We start from the raw sequence: 18953 nt of genomic DNA, 5'->3' as shown, positions 1-18953 counted from the left end.
AACGAGCTATTGGTCTCCGCAGCCCACAGGTTGCGACGTCGCAGGTCAGTGGTGAGACCTTCTATAATGAATGATCTCTGTCTGATTATGGGCAGCCATAGCAGTATTCGAAGACCTTGGCGAGTGTCATGTGATGGTCATTGCCTTACTTTAACTACTATTGGTACGCTTAGATCTGTCATGATAACTGGTCTAGATGACTGACATACTCCCACATTATTGAGTAGCAAGGTCATTGTTTAAAATTTTGTAACTGTAAATATTTAAATTGCGTACAAATTAATCCACCACAATGAGTTAAGAGTCTGTAGAATATTGCTTTGCTAGAATGCGTGTCAGTGGCCTTACATATGTGTTTGATTGTCTCTTTTAAATTATCATAATAAGGTTTAACCTAATTTAAGTGGCCTTGTGATGTCTACCAATTTTAGATGCTAAACCAGCATCTGCCTCTGTTCTGATTCAGTATGGAATTTTGTTAAGACATTAAACCAGTTATGCCCAGCCTTCTTCAGCCCACGGGCCAAATTAATAGCCCAACTCTTAACGCGGGCCACATCAATGCGAAACTAGAAATGAAAGAGAACATTTTGATTATAAACACGTTGTATCCAGCATTATTTCTGTAGCAACTGGTTGGATGTTTCAAGCTGGTTTACCGAAACTAACTTCTGAATGACCGACTAGAATGCACATGCTCCATAAAAACAAACACACTTTCTGTATGTTGTACAAAACAGTAAAAGTCTGGCCACTATTCTTTTAATTGTGTACACTTTAAGACAAGTTTTTTGTTTGTTTAGCTGGCCGTATTTTGTGCGTCACTGCATTAAACACTTGCATCAGTAGACGGCGATGATTAATTCTAATGTACATCGATTATAGTGCGACCCACTTGCAGACAATATAACAACTGACACTTAAAGAGTCCAAAGAGTGATCCTAAATTGGTGAGAGGAAGTTTGAATATTATTCCTTCACCTTCACTTATCCATTAGTCTGTTGGACCGTTGGGGCACCACACAAGATTTGTCGACCGTCTTTCTCCATTCCTCTCTATCTTTTGTCTTGGATAGAACATCTTTCAATGGCAGGCACGACCATTCTTTTATGTTCTCTTTTCGTCACTTCCACAGTCTTCCTCTTCTTCTTGGAACTGTTCCCTGTAGGAAGGTCTTTGCTAGCCACGGAACACTTTAAATATGGCCATAGAGTTTTAGTTTGCGTTTTTTGTTTGAGTGTATGTAACATAGGTCGTGTTACATCAGATGAATAAAATTGTTTACATTTTGCTGATGGCTTAAATAAAAAGGAACCTATTATGTCTTTAATGTTTAGTTACTTTGTTTAATAATTGGTTTGTCTTTATTTGACTAAAAAAATTAGTACCAGGGTTGGTCACATCATTTTGTAGGCCTTTAAAGCACATGAACTAACTAAAGAAAAAAAAATATATACTTTAAAAATATTATATCGAGCGTAATTATATCGACTGGTTCGGAATAGTCGTGTAATTAAATGTGTAATGGATCTAGACCAGTGGTCTTCAAAGTTCAACGGTGGCGCTATCGCCCCCTAGGGGGCGTTTTCGAGATTTGTGGGGGGGGGGGGGGCGCTGGGAGCTAAAGGGGCGATAGGGGGGAGCTGGGCACAATAGGGTTCGGCGAGGGGGCGCTAGTCATAAAGTGAGAAAGAAGAAACTAAAGATGCACTGAAACAAAACAAATTTTAAAAAATCCAAAATAAAGCTGGCTAACTGAATATAGACAAATATAGTACGCTTGCTTTTAATTTAAGAACAGAAACAACGTTATAAATAGAGTTCGGGAATCCCATTTTCTATTTTTAAATTCTTACTCTTTTGGTGTATGAGGAGAATAACTGTTGTCCTTGCGCGCATAAACGTTCATGATTTGATAAACAAACTAGGTAATACGCCTTTTAGATTAAAGTTTGTTTTATCTGCATATGTTAATATATTGATATGTAAATGTTAATTGAAACAAAACAACGTTAAAGCCAACATTCAAATAGAATAATTTAACCATTTTTTTAAACAAAAAAACAATGACAAAGTGCAGTTATTTAAACTCGCTGGTATGTAATGGAATATCGATAACAGATTTAGCGAATGTGCACTAAATAAAAAGTATTCCAATGTGCTACTTTGAATGACGGCATTTTCAGATGAGGTTATGAAACCAAGTCTTCTTCGCGAACATAAAGCAATACCCAAAAATAATTTAAGAATATCCATGAACAATTGTAAAAATCTACTATTAAAATAATATTAAAAACAAAGAACGGTAAAGCAGGATATGTTTTAGTGGCCTCTTAAAAATGCATAGCTTATGATATTGTTTGAAAATTAAAATTATTTATTTTTAAACATGCGTTACACAAAAAGACTTTTTTTCCTGTTTGAGCTAAAATATTATTTCAAAATCGTCTTGTTATGTAGCTTATGAATCATCAGTGGTTGGACGCTGCAATGGCTATATAAGTAATATAGAATAAAAAAAAACAGATCTATTCACTATTCACCTTGTGAGTTAGGATACACAGGCAACATCTTAAGAAAAAGTTTAGCCCGCACTAAATTTCTATTTGAATCTAATACAGCGGTTCTCAACCTTTTAAGTTCGGCGACCCCTTTTTACAATCCCCCACTATGCCGCGACCCCCCCCCCCACACGCACATACAGCAATAGAAGAGTAGACAATAACAATCCATATTTTCGATGGTCTTAGGCGACCCCTGGCAAATGGTCAATCGACCCCCAAGGGGGTCGCGACCCACAGGTTGAGAACCCCTGATCTAATATATCAGTCCACTTAAAGATAATTATTATTTAAGTTCTATGCACCTTATATAAATATAACTAGAAACACTGATTCTCCATCCTTTTCGTAATTCGTCAAACGGTTTAGTAACATCTGAAAGCCACAATAAATAGTACATTTTCTTTAAAATGTATTTTAACATAACCATTTAGATACGATTAATAATATACTCCATAGACTCTTAGCTTCAACACACACAGAACATGGGAACATGGACACACTTTAGACTGACTAAATTGTCACTTGATTCTTTGTTGTAAGTATTTTTCGGTAATGAAGCAGATCTCTTGGATTAGATCAACATTTTAAATTCAGTTAAACACTGACGGGAGGCGCGTAGGTTGAGTGGTAAAGAATTTGGCCTCCGAACCGGGGTTCCCGAGTTCAAATCCTGGTGGAGGGATTTTTAATTTAGGAATGTTTAGGGCGTCCTTGAGTCCACCTTGCTTGGGAAAAAGTAAAGGCGGTTGGTCATTGTGCTGTCCGCATGACACCCTCGTTAACCGTGGACCACAGAAATAGATGACCTTTCCATCTTCTGCCCTGTAGTCCACATGGTCTAAAAGGGAGAACTTTACTTTTTACTTTTCGACTCAGAGACAGAGTGTAGCTAAGTCCGTATTGGTACTGGTGTCACAGAGTCAAAAAGTTTTGTTTTATTTAGATACTTTTTTTTTACTTTGGGGTATATAACTGTATACAATTTTTTTGTTATATTTGTAAAGATAATTAAGTTTATAAAGTGTGTATAAAGCTGTGCGCTGTGTAACCATTGTAGTAGCTGTGAAGTCCATTTTATATATAGCCTGTGTTGAAGAACAAACTTATTGTGAAGATATAAGTCTTTTAAAATATACATTGATAAAACAATCTATGCTTTGAGTAAATGTGTAACATGGTAAAGTTGTAATGAAAGATATCATTAAGTTTTTTTTTTCTAATGTGTTCATTGTTCAAAGGTTTGTTACGCAAATATAGTTTAATTTTTTAATGAGTATATTAGTGGATTTTTACCATATCTTATCTTATATATTACAGACGTTACTTTAAAAAAAGAAGATAATTACGCCTTACGCATTTCATGTGTCAGTCTAGTCATTCACGTTAATCTATGACTTAAAATCTGCCAAGTCGTTGGTTTTCCTGGCTGATTCATGCAACCCATTCCGTTCTCTAACGGCACTAGGAAAGAAGGAGCACTTGTACGAATTAGTTCTAGCGTACGGAATAAATTTAACATTGTCACGAATATTTATAAGTTGAACTTTAATGTTGCCAACTACATTTTGTGAAAAGTTTGTTTAGAAAATCTTTTTCTGCAGAGAGAAACATGCACAAATAATGCCATGTAGCTTTTAAAAAAAGAATAACTTAGTTTCAGCATTTGTTACTACGGATACAGAAAACAATATCATTTTCTATTTTCACTATGTTATATACAAATATCAATGAAAGAGCAAAGTAAATTAACAATAATATCAAATTTCTTAAATAGTTTATTTCTAAGTTGTTTTTTTGTTGTTGTTGTTTTTCGACAAAAGTAAAATCCCTTCCTCAATATTGTTTATCATTAGAAATATTTTTACGTTTTGTTTTTATAATAAAAGATTGGTAGGTTATTTATCCATAATGTTCAAAACATTCAATAATCAATGTCTTAATGAATGTCCCCAGAATGATTCACTTTCTCAAACATTTCTGATTGATTGCAATCTGCGTGCACACTTTCTGTTGTATCTGTTTTCTCTAGCTCGAAATAGAAAGAGGCAGTGAGCTTCGCAAGGTCGCCGTGGCTTTTCGCTTTATCCTTGGCGTCCTTTGAGAACCTGTCAGTGTGCCATTCGCTTGCTGTTCTTCTCAGGGCGAATCCTGTTGGCTTCTTGTTTCTGCTAGTTCTCGTGCGCTTTATTTTCTCCGTCTGGCGGTTTAGGAGCGTCGACAGAAAACCCGTGGAGGCTACTTCTTTGAAGGGACCAGGAGCGACTGCTTGTGCTTTGGTGTCCTCGGATGTACCGTCCTTGAGAGAATTATTGTTAAAAACGTCTTTATGGACTTTTGGTGTTTTCTCGATCTCTTCGTAATTAAGAGTTTCATTGCCAGGGAGAAGGGCTTTGTCCTCTTTTTCGATGTATTTTAAATACTGACTGAATTGGTCCTTCGATGAGTCGATGCTAGTGACGGACTGCGGCTTGTCTTCAACCACCTCGTAGCAGTGGTCCTCAACCAGTCTGAAAGATTTGATCCTTACAGGCTTCTTGGTGTTTCTGGCCTCGTCTTTGGCTTGCTTGGTGGAAGAGAAGCGAGCCATGAGAGTGTACTTCCTGGAATTTATCAACGCACGCTTCCGTCGGCGCAAGACAACAACTACGAAAGCTATACAGATAGCTAGAAGAATGAAAACGCTGGAAAGTATTAAGGCTGTTTTTGCAGAATTGTTTGCAGAGAGCGGGCTGACGCTGGAGTTACAGCAACAGACAAGTGAGTCATTCAGTGTTGCATTGCACGTGCTTAATGTAACGTTTGTGCAATTCTTAATACATTCTTTGCTTTGAACACAGCACTGGTTCTTTGAAGTAGAGGTGGTCTGTATTCTGTTCGATAGATGCAAATTGAAAATTGGTATTTTTATTTCAGTTATTCCTATTTACTTTCTCTCTCTCTCTCTCTCTCTGTCTCTCTCTCTCTCTTTCAGTCTTTCTCTAAGTCTCACTACCAATCTCCCTCACGTTCTCTCTCTCTCTCTCTCTCTCTCTCTCTTTCAGTTTGAATAGCAAGTAAGCGTCCAGTCAGTTGTAGCAAATTCAGTCTGTGTAGTCAGTCGTTACAGTAAGTTTGTTTTCCGTTTTAAAAAAAGTCATGCAACAAATAGACAAGTCTTAAATATGTTATTGAAATAAGTTTTGAGAATTTCAGTAGTGTAGACATTTGGCCATAGTAGGTGAAGCTAGAAAGTTAACAAAGTAACCCATACTTATATTTGTGAAAAAAAGTGATCTGAGTAAATTATATTTATCCAGGCGCAGACTGGTTATATGGGCATTCTGGCAAATCCCGGTGGGCCCAATGGGTGTAGGGCGACCAAATCCACCTAAAGGGCCGCATGGACGCCACCATGGCACGTATTGTTAAATGTTTTATAATATTCTCTTATAAAAATGACCCTTTGAGTGTCGTGTTAAAAATAAACTGTCAGTAGTGTAATAATATTGTAAATTAGTTAGATTAAATTAGTATTACACTGCAATCTAACACATTTTCCGAAATAATGTAATAGCCTACAATGGTAGACATTGCTACCAGTAAGCTTTATCCTTTTAGAATCTACATACCTAGCGATTAAAAAGCAACATAAGGTCAACATAATATAGTGCTCACTTAATGCTTTTGGACAGCTATTCTTGCACTGTATTACATAATGATTTTGGGGATCATATGATATACATTTCATCGGCCGGATTGTATCGAAATGCCCGGGCCGATATTGACACCCAGTCCGCCACTGTATTTATCTATTATCTTTATGGAAGTTAAATGTATTTGATGTAAATAAACATGATATGATATTAAGTTCGCAAGTAGTTCCTAGTTCCTGTGATTGTTGTTCGTCCAGTATCCGGACTGTATTGCTATGTATGAATGATAACCCTATGAGTGCTATACAAACAAGAATCCTACAATATGAAGTTCGTGATAATCGTCATTCTCTTTAACCTCTCTCTATTTCTCTTTCATTATTTTCTTTATTTTTTTTTTTTTTTTGTAAATACATCTCACTCACTTGCCTATATTGAATATGTACTGTCTCTAAACCTTTCCCCTCTTTTTCTTTGCTGTTTATTTGTTCCAGTTCTTTCTCTTTATATATTTCAAGAAATTCGGCTTTTTAAAAAAAAAATCGTATCTTTCCATTTCGCTCAAACATAAATTTGTTTGTCTGTCTGTATGTCTGTCTTTTATTTTCACAGTTTCTCATTAAATCTCTCTCTCTCTCTCTCTCTCTTTTATCTTTTCTCTTTCTTTCAAGTGTTGAAACTAAATTATTGTCATGACGTTTCAACATCTCAACAAGTCACTAAATAATAAATAGCCTAAAAGAAATTCAACTTACGAGTTGATAGAACAAGTGCTGTCGCTAACACCGGGAGGCCTTGTTGCATTAGCGAAACATAAAATATTTTGATTCCAAATGAAAGTTGTGATGACCAAGCAGAGCTCTCCGGCATTTAAAGACATGAATGTTGTTTGTTTTAATTTGATCATTTTACTCAATTATAGCATTGTAATCATTATTTGTATCAATTAGGTTTGAGGGTTCATCTATTCAAAACAATCATGACTCAGACTTTCGACGGAAAAAAGAAATTTGAACTACATTGACGTGAACCCACTAAATTACTTCCCTTTTGTTTTCAAGTTCAAGTATTTTCTAATGATGCCCAAAACAGTGTGATCAATCAGCTCTATGCTAATCATATACTGGAGAAAAAAAAATTCGTCTGTTTGATTCTTACCCGCTGTGGTCTTGATTGCTGAGTTCGCCTGGACAACATTTAAATCCAACTCGCATGCACGGTCTGGACTTAGGGGTTTACTCAATTTAGAATATAAATAAATTAAATAAACAAAAAATTTGGTCCCTAAAATAATCATAAAGGCACATTGCCCTCCTCAAATTATTCAATTAAAACCCTAACCCTAAAAGTAAATTTGTCTAGAGTATTGAATGAGTATTTCCACATGTAGCATTATATTATTCAAGAATTCAATAAATCAATATTCAGGAACAATTTGCGCATTGTTGTCTTACACTAGATATAAAAGCCTATCATTAGAATATTATATATTCATGTAGATCTATACATTCGCTTAACCAAGATGATATCTTACAAAAATTAGTTATTAAAAGCAAATTAATCGCTTTATACATTGTAAAAAGGATGTTTTGTCTTTTTTGTTTTAAAGTATTTTTTTAAAAGCTTATATCAACTCACTCTGTCTGTCTGTTTGTTTGTCTGTCTGGTAAAAAGTGTGTACACGTTATATCTCCAAACACGCATTCTCGAATCAAGCTAACACTTCGCACGATTATTCAATTGCAATCAATTACTGGTAGCTCATTTATTTTTTCAATAGCAACAAGGGAAACTAATACTTCAGTATTCACAGATATGGCTAAATTGGTTGGGTTTAGTCCCCTTAAATAATTGTTAACTCTATTTCTCCCTCAATTATTCTTCGATCAACTTGATACTTTAAACCAGTGATGCCCAAACTACGGCCCGCGGGCCAGATCCGGCCCGCGACGTGGTTCCATCCGGCCCGCCGAAACGTCGGCACTATGTGTAAAAATCTACGTTCCAAACAAAAAAAAAGTTTTGAAAATGATTAGTTACCTACGTTTTTGGCCCTCAGTTTTTCTCTGATGGATTGGTATCATGATCTTTAACATTTGTGTGTTTATGAAATGGGACTCTGAATGTAGAATCTACCAGGAAAATGTTAGCAGATCTTTTCTTTTTGTTGTTGTTGAACATGATAATAAGCCAACATATTTATTTTGTAAAGAAAGTGTGGCTGTTAAATAAAACAACAACATAAAAACGGCATTATAAAATAAATATGGTGGCATTCTTGGTTCGAGTCGCGAATAAAAGATTGTTAAACTATGCTTAGATATTGGAGGATCCATGGAAATATTTATCAAAACGAGACCACAAAATGAGTCGGTGTTGCTCTAATTTAAGTAGAGAAATGAAGTTATTGTCCGACGCGTAAAAAATATATATAATTGTCCAATAACCTATTAGTTAAGTATCGAATCCACAAGTTTCTACCAAAATAGTTTCAGAACAATTTCATTTCATTTATAACTTTTCGTTCATGTGGCCCGCGAGATGAGTGTTGTAAAATATAATGGCCCGCGGGTCAAATTAGGTTGGGCATCACTGCTTTAAACAATTGTTTATTTTATCTTACAAAACATGAATCCACAAACAAAAATACCCAACTAGTCAACTAATTAGTGGTAATTAATTATTTTGTTTGATACCGAATAAGAAAATTACTTTTACATTATTGGTTCTTGGTAGATATAGTTTTAAGGGCTGCTTAGTTGTTGTTTTTTTAAAAAGGATATTTTAATATTTTGCTTGTAAATTAATTTTTGGTATTGTTTTGTTTTTTTTTGTCTAGCGGTATAAGAGCTGGAATAATTAGCTTGAAGAAATTAAACTTTCCTGACATAAAACTTCGAGAAGACTCGCTTTAAAAAGTGACTTCTAGCAACAACAAAAAGGGGGGGGAGGGAGAAATAGTTTACATTTTCAATGTCTTACTTATAAGATGTAACAAAGCAGCTAAAAATATTTACATTTATGAAATATTTTTCTTGTAGTTGGCTATTATTAAAAGATGAATTTCTACAATGCGCCTTTAAGTTTGAGAAACGCTGCTGTAGATTCTCTGTACTGTTCAGGAGTCAGCGAGTGGTCAATTTTGACATTCCGAAGTATTGACATGGAGGCTCAGTGCTTATTTGCCAACTATAATGACCCACTTCAGATTAGAGTCACTCCGACTAACAGTAAAATATTCGCAGCGGTTCAAAGTTTGACTTAAAAAAACACAACTATCCATTCTCTTAAAATGTATTTCCAGTGAGTCATCTCAAGTGAATACACTTTGCTATGTTCAACACTTTTTTACTTATAAGTTGAGAGCAATCATTATAAAGACGTTTTTTAGTCAATTCACACAGTAGAAAGAACCGAGAGCCGATGTGACAGAGGAACATTTGTTAGAGAGGAAATTATATTATTGAGGAGAAGATACTAGTAATGTGGGTGCTGTCATAGACGTGGGAAATGTGAGGTTGTTCAAGATTTGAGAAATATGATGGCATGAACGCTGTGATATATAAGAGATATTTGAGAGTGGAAGAGCTGTAATGGTGCTAAAGATGTGAGGATGGTAGAGCTGTAATGATGTTAGAGATGTGAGGATGGTGAGCTGTAATGATGTTAGAGATGTGAGCATGGTAAGTAATGATGTTAGAGATGTGAGGAGGGTAGAGCTGTAATGATTTTACAGATGTGAGGATGGTAGAGCTGTAATAATGTTAGAGAAGTGAGGATGGTAGAGCTGTAATAATGCTAGAGATTTGAGGATGGTAGAGCTGTAATGATGCTAGAGATTTGAGGATTGTAGAGCTGTAATTAATGTTTGATTTGTGAGGATGGTAGAGCTGTAATGATGTTATAGATGTGAGCATGGTAGAGCTGTAATGATGTTATAGATGTGAGCATGGTAGAGCTATAATGATGTAAAAGATGTGAGCATGGTAAGTAATGATGTTAGAGATGTGAGGATGGTAGAGCTGTAATGATGCTTTAGATGTGAGGATGGTAGAGCTGTAATGATGTTATAGATGTGAGGATGGTAGAGCTGTGATGATGTTATAGATGTGAGCATGGTAGAGCTGTAATGATGTTAGAGATGTGAGGATGGTACAGCTGTAATGATGTTATAGATGTGAGCATGGTAGAGCTGTAATGATGCTAGAGATGTGAGGATGGTAGAGCTGTAATGATGTTATCATTATTATTATCATTGAAATAATCTTCAGCAACGGAATTCTAACATAATTGAGCAGAACCAGACACAGATACTGATAAATTAATAAATCATTACTGATAAATCAATAAATCAATACTAATAAATCAATAAATCAATACTGTTAAATCAATAAATCAATACGGATAAATCAATAAATCAATACTGATAAATCAATAAATCATACTGTTAAATCAATAAATCAATACGGATAAATCAATAAATCAATACTAATAAATCAATAAATCAATACTGTTAAATCAATAAATCAATATGGTTAAATCAATAAATCAATATGGTTAAATCAATAAATCAATACTGATAACTCAATAAATCAATACTGATAACTCAATAAATCAATACTGATAAATCAATAAATCAATACTGATAAATCAATGCTAGAAGTAACCACGTAAATAAAATAAAAAATAAATAGACCTAATAAATAAATATCTAGATATAAGGCGAAACACATAAAGTACGCTGTTCTACTTAGCAGATAAATATTAAATACGAAATTATGTTTAAATAATATTTTATTTATAATAAGCATGAGGACACTGCATATATTTTAAACATTGTATCAACTAAAAATAAATCTTAACAAATAAGTCGTTTGGTGACAACTGCGTTACCAAAGCCCTTTTTTGCAAGTTATGATTCATTAAAAGTGTGTAGCAAATTCAAACACATTAGCACCACAGGGAATCTTTTCTTCAAGGTACAGTGGAGGAGCACGAAGAAAGGGCCGTCTTTAGAAAATCTGACTGGACATCGTAAAAGAATGGACCGGACCCTCTCTTGATATCCTGCCAAGAAAAAAACTGCTAACCAACAGAAGCGAAGGGATTTTAATACTCTTATCTTATAAAATATAGACGTTACTTCAAAAAAGAAGATGTTTACGTCCTACGCGTCATGCATCTAGTCATACATGTTTACCAATGACTTAAATTCTGCAACCCCATTCCATGCTCTAACAGCACAAGGGAAGAAGGATCATTTGTACAAATATTTCCTAGCTTATAGAACGAGGAGCGTGCCTTCATCTTTGTGTCTTTCTGAGTATTTTATTAGATGAGCGAAGGTTAGATATGAAAGTACTATGTGTATTTTATGAAGTAAAACTAAAGAATGATGTGCAAGACACTTTTAATCAACTATCTAATCTTATCTTAAATTCTGTCAAGTCAATGATATTCCTGGTTGGTTCAGACAACCCATTCCATGCTCTAATAGCACTATCCATGAACACAGTAGGATAACGTAAATCCTTCTACAGAAAATAAAAATTAAGACCAGCAAGAAAGGTAACCAAGCTAGATAAGTTCTTTCCAACTAGCCTGCTGTAACGCCTGTATTGTATGATATACTCTCTAGACAGTCATCTAGATAGCCCTGCTTTGAAACCGAGCCCGATGCCAAACTTGAGAGGAGTGGGTTATTATCTTTAAATCCGAAGGAACATCCGAAACATGCAAAACAAAACAAACAAACAGAACATCATATGCGATCCTAAAAATAATTTATAGTCTTTCAAATACACTGTTTAAAATAATATTTTAACAGTTGAAAATAAAAATGACTTCTTGCACACATACACATTTTCTGTTTGCAAATATCTACATCTAGATATACTCCTATGTTTAACCAAACAGCTGACTAGATACTACGCACAATTTCATTCGTAGAACGACTTTCAATATTGTATATGTTAATTAGTTTAATCATTTTTTTTATATTTTATTATTGGCGCTAAAAGGATTGGCCAGTAGAACTTTGGAAATATACAATTTAAAAAAAATATATATGCAAAAAAAATGAGTTTTTATCTTTAAAAAGACTTTGCCATCCATGGAGCCAATGATTTAAAACACATTTGCTTCTGGCCGTCGGTTTACAAAAGTGTCAAATTACTAACAAAAAGACTAAACTCTTTTTCTTTCCCAGATATGCCAGGTAGCCCTTAGAAGTGGGCGGAATTGAGACGAACTAAAAATACGTTATCTTAAAATTCATACCGAGATACGAGCTAAAGACTTCTCGTATGGTATGTCTTACTATTATATTTCTCACTTGAATATTCTATATTCTCTAATAAAGGAACGCATTCAAAGATGCCTTTGTTGAAAAATTTTTCTTTCAAAATTTTTTTGTGGTAATCGCTTCATCTGCAAGTGGCTTGACGAAATATATGAGTCATGGCTTTTAACTTCCAATGCTCGTCCAAATACGTAGTATCTTTACATTTTGGACTTTGGTGCAGATTTATAGTATGTCGATATTGGATTACACTTAAAGTCATCTGACATCTAACTAAAAGTAAGCCTTTTATTTTTCGTTTGGTAACAAAAAAAATTATTTGTACTTTTTTAACAAAACCTTGGTTGTTACGATTTGAAACAATTTGAAGTTCTATGTTGTTACAGTTTGAATCTCTGAGTTGTGACACTTCTATCTTGTAATAGTTTGATCTACTAGGCTGCTACTCTCCAGAAGTCAGGATTAATTATGTTTTATACACAGTAACTTTATTCCTTAGACTTCCATAGATTTTTTTGTCTCGTCCAAACTCTGGGAGCGGGGCAGAGAATATCTCCGGGCACTTTGTAAAGCTTTTTTCTTTCGGCGAACAGCGACAAAGACGATAACAGCAATAAGTGCACACATGGTGACAGCTCCAGTGATGCTTGCCGCGATCATGAGTGTTGGAGAACTGGAGGTCTTCTCCTTAGACGCGCTGGAATTGCCAACCCCAGCATTCTCGACCTTCTTGAGTAAATGCTCTTGCAAGGCGACATTTAATTTTCTGCCACCAGTGTCATTTCCGTAAGTCCTCGGGACGTCAATGATTGTCTTTCCGTTCACAGTCGTCAGTTCTACACTTTGATTTGTAACATCACTTTGATTTGTAACATTTGTAACAGCACTTTGATTTGTAACAGCACTTTGCATTGTGGTACTTTCGGAGAGCGGTACATCTGTTGCCTGCTTTAAAGATTCGCTTTGTTTTTGTATTGTCAATGAAGTAGAAGAAACGCTTTCCAATGTCTTGAATAAGTTTTGACAAAAAGAATTGTTCTTCGCAGCCAGAGTCATGGGAGACGTGGTCATGTTATCTGGGGAATCATCCTGCTCTTTACCTGTATCTTTACGTGATTTGTTCTTATTTTCTTCGCATCTCTTGATGATATTCAATAGTGACTTATTATACGTTTCTTCTCTAATGGAATCATTCCAGAAAATGTTTAGACCACAAGCTAAACAGGTATTCCCCAGACTGCTGCCTGTGTCCCAGAAAGCTTTTAGGTTTATTCCTCGATGATGTTTTGGGCACTTTTTTTGTGAATTTGAACAGGTAAAACGAAATTCCCAAACAGTTGAGTTTAGACTAAGTTGAGACTTGCATAAAAGATTTTTTCTATATCGATGATGTGACTTGTCAAGCGATTTATTTGTAGAGGCACTAGTAAATACTTTGGTCGAATTGTTTTCATTCATATTGCTGGTTACTGCGGTACATTTTTCTACTGATTCGTCACATAGGCAAAGTAGGAAACTGTTGAAAAAAAAAGTATCAATACATTTAATAATATGTTAATATACATACAAATTATTACAAATGTTATTAAATGTATTGTGAATAATTATAAATTAAAAAAAAACAATTTTTGTATGGCAATATGCATAAATAATTCAAAGTTAATTATTGGATTATATAAAAAGTTATTCTTCAAGGTAGTGGAAGGAGCAAGAAGAGATGGTCATCCAAAGAAAAGCTGGATGTATAACATAAAAGAATGAACCGGACTCTCTTGATACCTTGCTAAGATCATCTGCTGACCGGGAAAAGTGTACGCTAACTGTCACATTCCCCCAACGACGAAAAATCATTGGACAGATGATGATGATAATTCTCAGAATAAGAAAAAGAAACATACAGGTGATGCAGATTCTATTAATGGTCTGACCACTTTAACAAAATAATACGGCGAAGTTATTTGAAACACAAATTTGAAGATTAATTTTATTAAATAATGAAATGAATGTTAAAAAAACAACAACATTCTTTTCAAAGTATAGTTCTTAAAATTAGATCTAGATCCTTTCGAACTTGTCTCAAGTAAACATGGCTATATGACCTAGATCCGTAAAAAGTAATACTTTCACAGAGATGGGCAACTTTTTTTTTAGGATCTAGCTTGTTTTACATACATACGTTAGGCCTACTGTTCCCAAGGCACATTTATGTCAAGTTTTATCGAGATTGGTTTTTAATATCTATGCGGGACATAACATAGATACATACATACCATGGGCGTAGCCAGGGGGGGGGGGTACCCCCGAAATGAAATCCCCCCCGAGGGGGGGGGGAGTCGAAATTTAGTGACTGATTTTTTGCTTTGATTTTGTTTATTTTAGGTGATCTTTTAATACTAAACCATCACTTGCCCCAGCACAACCAAAGGGGTTTTGAGTTTAAAACCTCCTACCAGGGAGTTTTGAGTTTAAAACCCCCTACCAGGGGGGTTCGAGTTTAAAAACCCCTACTAGGGGTTTTGAGTTTAAAACCCCCTACCAGGGGTTTTGAGTTTTAAACCCCCTACCTGCGTTTTTGCAGTTAACTCCCCCTCTTCTATAAAACAAAACAAGAAAAATGCAAACGAAAATCCCCTAATTCCAAGAGCACAGTTAAGGAAGATTTTGATTTTAAAACCCCGTCTAAAATTTACGATAAACCCCCTTTTTATTATAAAAAAAAGCTAATTACGCACTCAAAATGTTATGAGCGTAGCTAAATGGGTTTTGACTCAGTTTTGAGTTTAAACCCCACTTCAGCGGGGTTTGAAGGTAAAAAATACCTCTTTAATAATAAAAACAAAGCAAATTATACACTAAAAATGCTATGAGTTTAGTCTAAGGGGTTTTGAGTTTAAACTCCCCTCCAGTGGATTTTGAAGCTAAAAAGTACCTCTTCAATATAAATAAAAGAAAATTACCCATTCTAAAATCTATGAGCGTAGTCAAAGGGGTTTTGAGTTTAAACCCCCCGCCAGGGGGGTTTGAGGATAAAAATACATCTTCAGTGTAAGAAAAAAAAGCAAAATTACGCACTCAAAATGCTATGAGCGTTGCCGAAAGGGGTTTTGAGTTTAAACCCCCATTCAGAGGGTTTTGGTGCTAAAAATACATCTTCAATATAAAAAAAAGCAAATTAAACACTAAAATTATTTGAGCGTAGCCAAGCCAATCGGGGGTTTTGAGTTTAAACCCTTCTTCTACAGATGGCTTTTTTTAAAGTTTAAAACCCCTCCAGATGGTTTTGAGTCTAAGATCCCCCTACAGAGCATTTTTAAGGTAGAAATGCCCCAACAGAAGATTTTGACGATAAAACTTCTCTTTTCGATATAAAATCTAAAGCAAACTACAGTCACTTAATTCTAAGAGCGTATTCAAGAGAGGTTACACATTTTTACCAGTGGCAGGGCTCCATTAATAAACTGCAGTGAATAGTCATCTACCGAAATCGAAAAACACTAAATGTAGCTCAACAAAGATGGCTAAGACAGATTTTAGGAGTCAGTTATAGAGATCGGGTCTAAATCAAGGAAATCCTATGCCGAACTGGAAGTCGACCCTTTAGTAAGATTGTGAGAGAGCGACGCATGAGGTTTGCGGGAAATGTTCTCCGACATAATGAATTACGCATAAGAAGAGTTGCAATGATATCCTAGTACAACTTGATGCCACTCATTCATGGAGGTCCTCATGGTAGGTGGGAAGAGGCTTCAGACATTACCAGTGACAGATTTTTATGGAAACAGCTTGACGTCAAATGCTCTGAACGTCCTGGGAGGGTCTAAGTCAGTAAGAATAGCACATTAGGTTTTTGAAACAGAACTTTTTAATAGCAGGAAAATGCACTGTAGATACCTCAGAATATGCATTTTGTTGAACTTCAATATCAGAAATGGTGCTTGGCGGCGGGGCTTCGCCCCGCGCTGGGGGAGCTCCTAGCGCTCCCCCAGACCCCTTTGCTAGTGATATCGGGGAATCTAAAATTTTCCCACTAACTAATGGAAGAACCTATTCTAGGGCACAATAAACGTCTTCCGGAAGAATGAAGGGTCAGAATGTAATAAAGATTATGTACACACACACACACAAATACATATAATTTTTTTTCGCGCGGGGGGGGGGTCGGGGGGGGGAGAAAAAATTTCACCCCCCCCAAAACCCCTCCCAAAAAAAATCCTGGCTACGCCCATGATACATACATACACACATACATACATACGCCTTACTTTCTGCTTTATATTATAGATACACTATATGTACAGGAGTTCAATAGAGTTTGTTAGTCATTACTGTGACCTATTATGTCAGTAAGATTGTGAACTGAAGAATGAAGACATGTAAATATTAGAAGATGGTCATAATTATACAGTCATTACAAAGTGTATCAGCCAAGGTAAATATCCAGGTTGTTACAGTCACCGCATCGTGTGGATAATGTAAACTTCACGTCTTCTGTTATATAATCATTAGAATAATCATAATCACTTCTTAAAGTTGATATAATCATTATTATATTTTTTTATTACCAACATCAATTCTCTTGATTAATATTTTATATGGTACATGCCTCTTCAGCTAATGGAGAGAGAGAGAGAGAGAGAGAGAGAGAGAAAGATAAAGAGAGAAGAAAGAACGAAAAGAGATAAGAAAAAGAAGAAAGATTATTTAAATGTTAACTAGGAGATCACACAGGGCCGGCCTGAGGTAATTGGAGGCCCGAGGCGAAGTGAATTAGGTGGCCCCCAAATAAAATAGATACTTAAAAGCCGGCATCCAATTACTACCACTCAGTAAATATCCTAAATAACCATTATACTATACTTGTTTGTACTAAGTCTAAGCCTCATGATACTTACCGTTTTAATATTTCTTGACTGAAATTGATGTAGAGAGGTGCTGACAACGTGTGGTTGGCTTCAAACCTCAAAACTAATGCGTTGGCGCTAGTCATAGCGTAGGTGCTGTAAGAAGACAGCCAAACAATGAGAATCTTTAGTAGCCTTGTCATCCAAGTTTTGAAATCCATTGCCATAGTCCTCTTTATTGCTTCATTCTACATCACAGCTTACATTGTAAGTGTTTCTCATTAATAAATCCAGTGGTCCATATAAAATACAATTTTACTTCAAAGTTAAAATCTCTTTTTTTTTGTCTTAACGTAATTGTCCATGATAGTTCAAAAAAAGCTTTTTAAAGTATGTGCATTTTAAGAACAGCTAATCCCATCACTTCATGAATATATTCAAAAATCCATTTCTACATGTTTCAACGTAGGTCGTGAAACGAACACAGTCTATCAGACGTCAGTGCCTGGTAGTTCAGGGCACACTTCACTGACATGTGCTTTGTGCTGTTTTTGGAGAGATCCTTGTGTCGTGTGCATCACATTGACGGAAGAGCACATCCTTCTTTCAATTCTACTGTGTTCATTTGGACGTGGAGGTCAGAGGTTAGCTGGCCTCTTAAATCATGAATTGCGAAGTTATGCTTTGTCTTAATCCTAGTTAGTAATTTGCAAAGAGGTAGAGGAAATTTTATTTGGGAGAGGCAGACATGAGAAATACAAAACTTCCCCACCACAACTGAGGTGGATTCTTTCGAGTTACTAGTCTTAAGTTCAATAGATGAAAGAGTAAATCAAAATAAAGAAGTGTCGTAGCTTAAAAGCAACTTAGGCGTCCACTTTTTTTCAATCAAATCTTGATTAATAAGCACCCTAAAAATGTAAAAATTATAATTTACAGCATTATTTCAGAAAATTGAACATTCTATTCTAGTAAATAAAAGGATAAGCTTTCTATATACGTTTAAATCTAAAAATCCATTTTTGGGTCCAAAATGATTATTTGCAAAGGTAATCCTCCCCTTAACCCTAAATAGGTACCAAATCATAGATGTCATAAACGATCTATTACATGATACAGTAGGAATTACAGGGGCGCCTGTCTGCGCCCCAGGTGACCCCATACAAGTTATCAGGACCGGCCTCTTCTTCTTCTTCTTCTTCTAGGCATCTTTATTGTTGCTGAGCTTGAACTCTTTTGCAGACTGTGCCAAGGAAAAAAAGTGTGCTGTTTGAGGAACGGCTTCAAGCATAGGCAAACTAGGCCAGGGTCTAGGGCCTCTGATGAGTCAAAGAATTTTTTTTTTTAAATTGCAAAACATGAACCGAATCTCAAAATTAGCAGAACCCGTCTGTGTCTGTGTCTGTGTCTACTAACCTAGCGCTAAGTCTTTACTATGATTTAAGGTTTATTTATGAATGTTGAAACATAGACAATAGATCTACTTATTAAAGTACGTATGTTGGAAGACCTGTTATTCCTCTTCGTGATTGTTGACTAACATTGACCTTAGGGCGAGGTAGCTTACAGATCTGTCTGGTTGTTCCATAGATGAGCCTGCCTTTGAGAGCTTAT

At 35.5% G+C, this 18953-nt stretch overlaps 2 protein-coding genes across 2 annotated transcripts; both read right to left on the bottom strand.

Annotated features, from left to right (window-relative positions):
* Positions 1–2079: 2079 nt before the first annotated feature.
* LOC106058495 (uncharacterized) lies at positions 2080–7202 on the bottom strand. The gene is made up of 2 exons (XM_013215938.2): positions 6953–7202; positions 2080–5435 (listed from the first exon to the last, which is right to left on the bottom strand). The coding sequence occupies exons 1-2, from the start codon at positions 7102–7104 to the stop codon at positions 4502–4504; spliced, it is 1086 nt and encodes a 361-aa protein (XP_013071392.2). The 5' UTR covers positions 7105–7202; the 3' UTR covers positions 2080–4501.
* A 2273-nt stretch (positions 7203–9475) lies between these two features.
* On the bottom strand, positions 9476–18173 carry LOC106058496 (uncharacterized). Its single transcript, XM_056004387.1, has 2 exons — positions 17391–18173; positions 9476–14014 (listed from the first exon to the last, which is right to left on the bottom strand). Exons 1-2 carry the CDS (start codon positions 17564–17566, stop codon positions 12994–12996), a joined length of 1197 nt encoding a protein of 398 aa, XP_055860362.1. The 5' UTR covers positions 17567–18173; the 3' UTR covers positions 9476–12993.
* Positions 18174–18953: the final 780 nt, after the last annotated feature.

This window comes from Biomphalaria glabrata, chromosome 11, assembly GCF_947242115.1.
Source record: "Biomphalaria glabrata chromosome 11, xgBioGlab47.1, whole genome shotgun sequence".
Classification (NCBI taxonomy): domain Eukaryota; kingdom Metazoa; phylum Mollusca; class Gastropoda; family Planorbidae; genus Biomphalaria; species Biomphalaria glabrata.
The sequence above is the reverse complement of the archived record's forward strand: the minus strand, read 5'-3'. Positions and strand labels throughout refer to the sequence as shown.

What these genes read in the sequence shown, in the direction of transcription:
- LOC106058496 (XM_056004387.1), bottom strand. Translation starts at nt 17,566, where the DNA reads ATGGCAATGGATTTCAAAACTTGGATGACAAGGCTACTAAAGATTCTC. An exon ending in AGTCAAGAAATATTAAAACG is followed by an intron (nt 14,015 to 17,390) that starts GTAAGTATCATG and finishes TTTTTTCAACAG; the next exon opens with TTTCCTACTTTGCCTATGTG.
- LOC106058495 (XM_013215938.2), bottom strand. Translation starts at nt 7,104, where the DNA reads ATGATCAAATTAAAACAAACAACATTCATGTCTTTAAATGCCGGAGAG. An exon ending in AGCACTTGTTCTATCAACTC is followed by an intron (nt 5,436 to 6,952) that starts GTAAGTTGAATT and finishes TCTATCGAACAG; the next exon opens with AATACAGACCACCTCTACTT.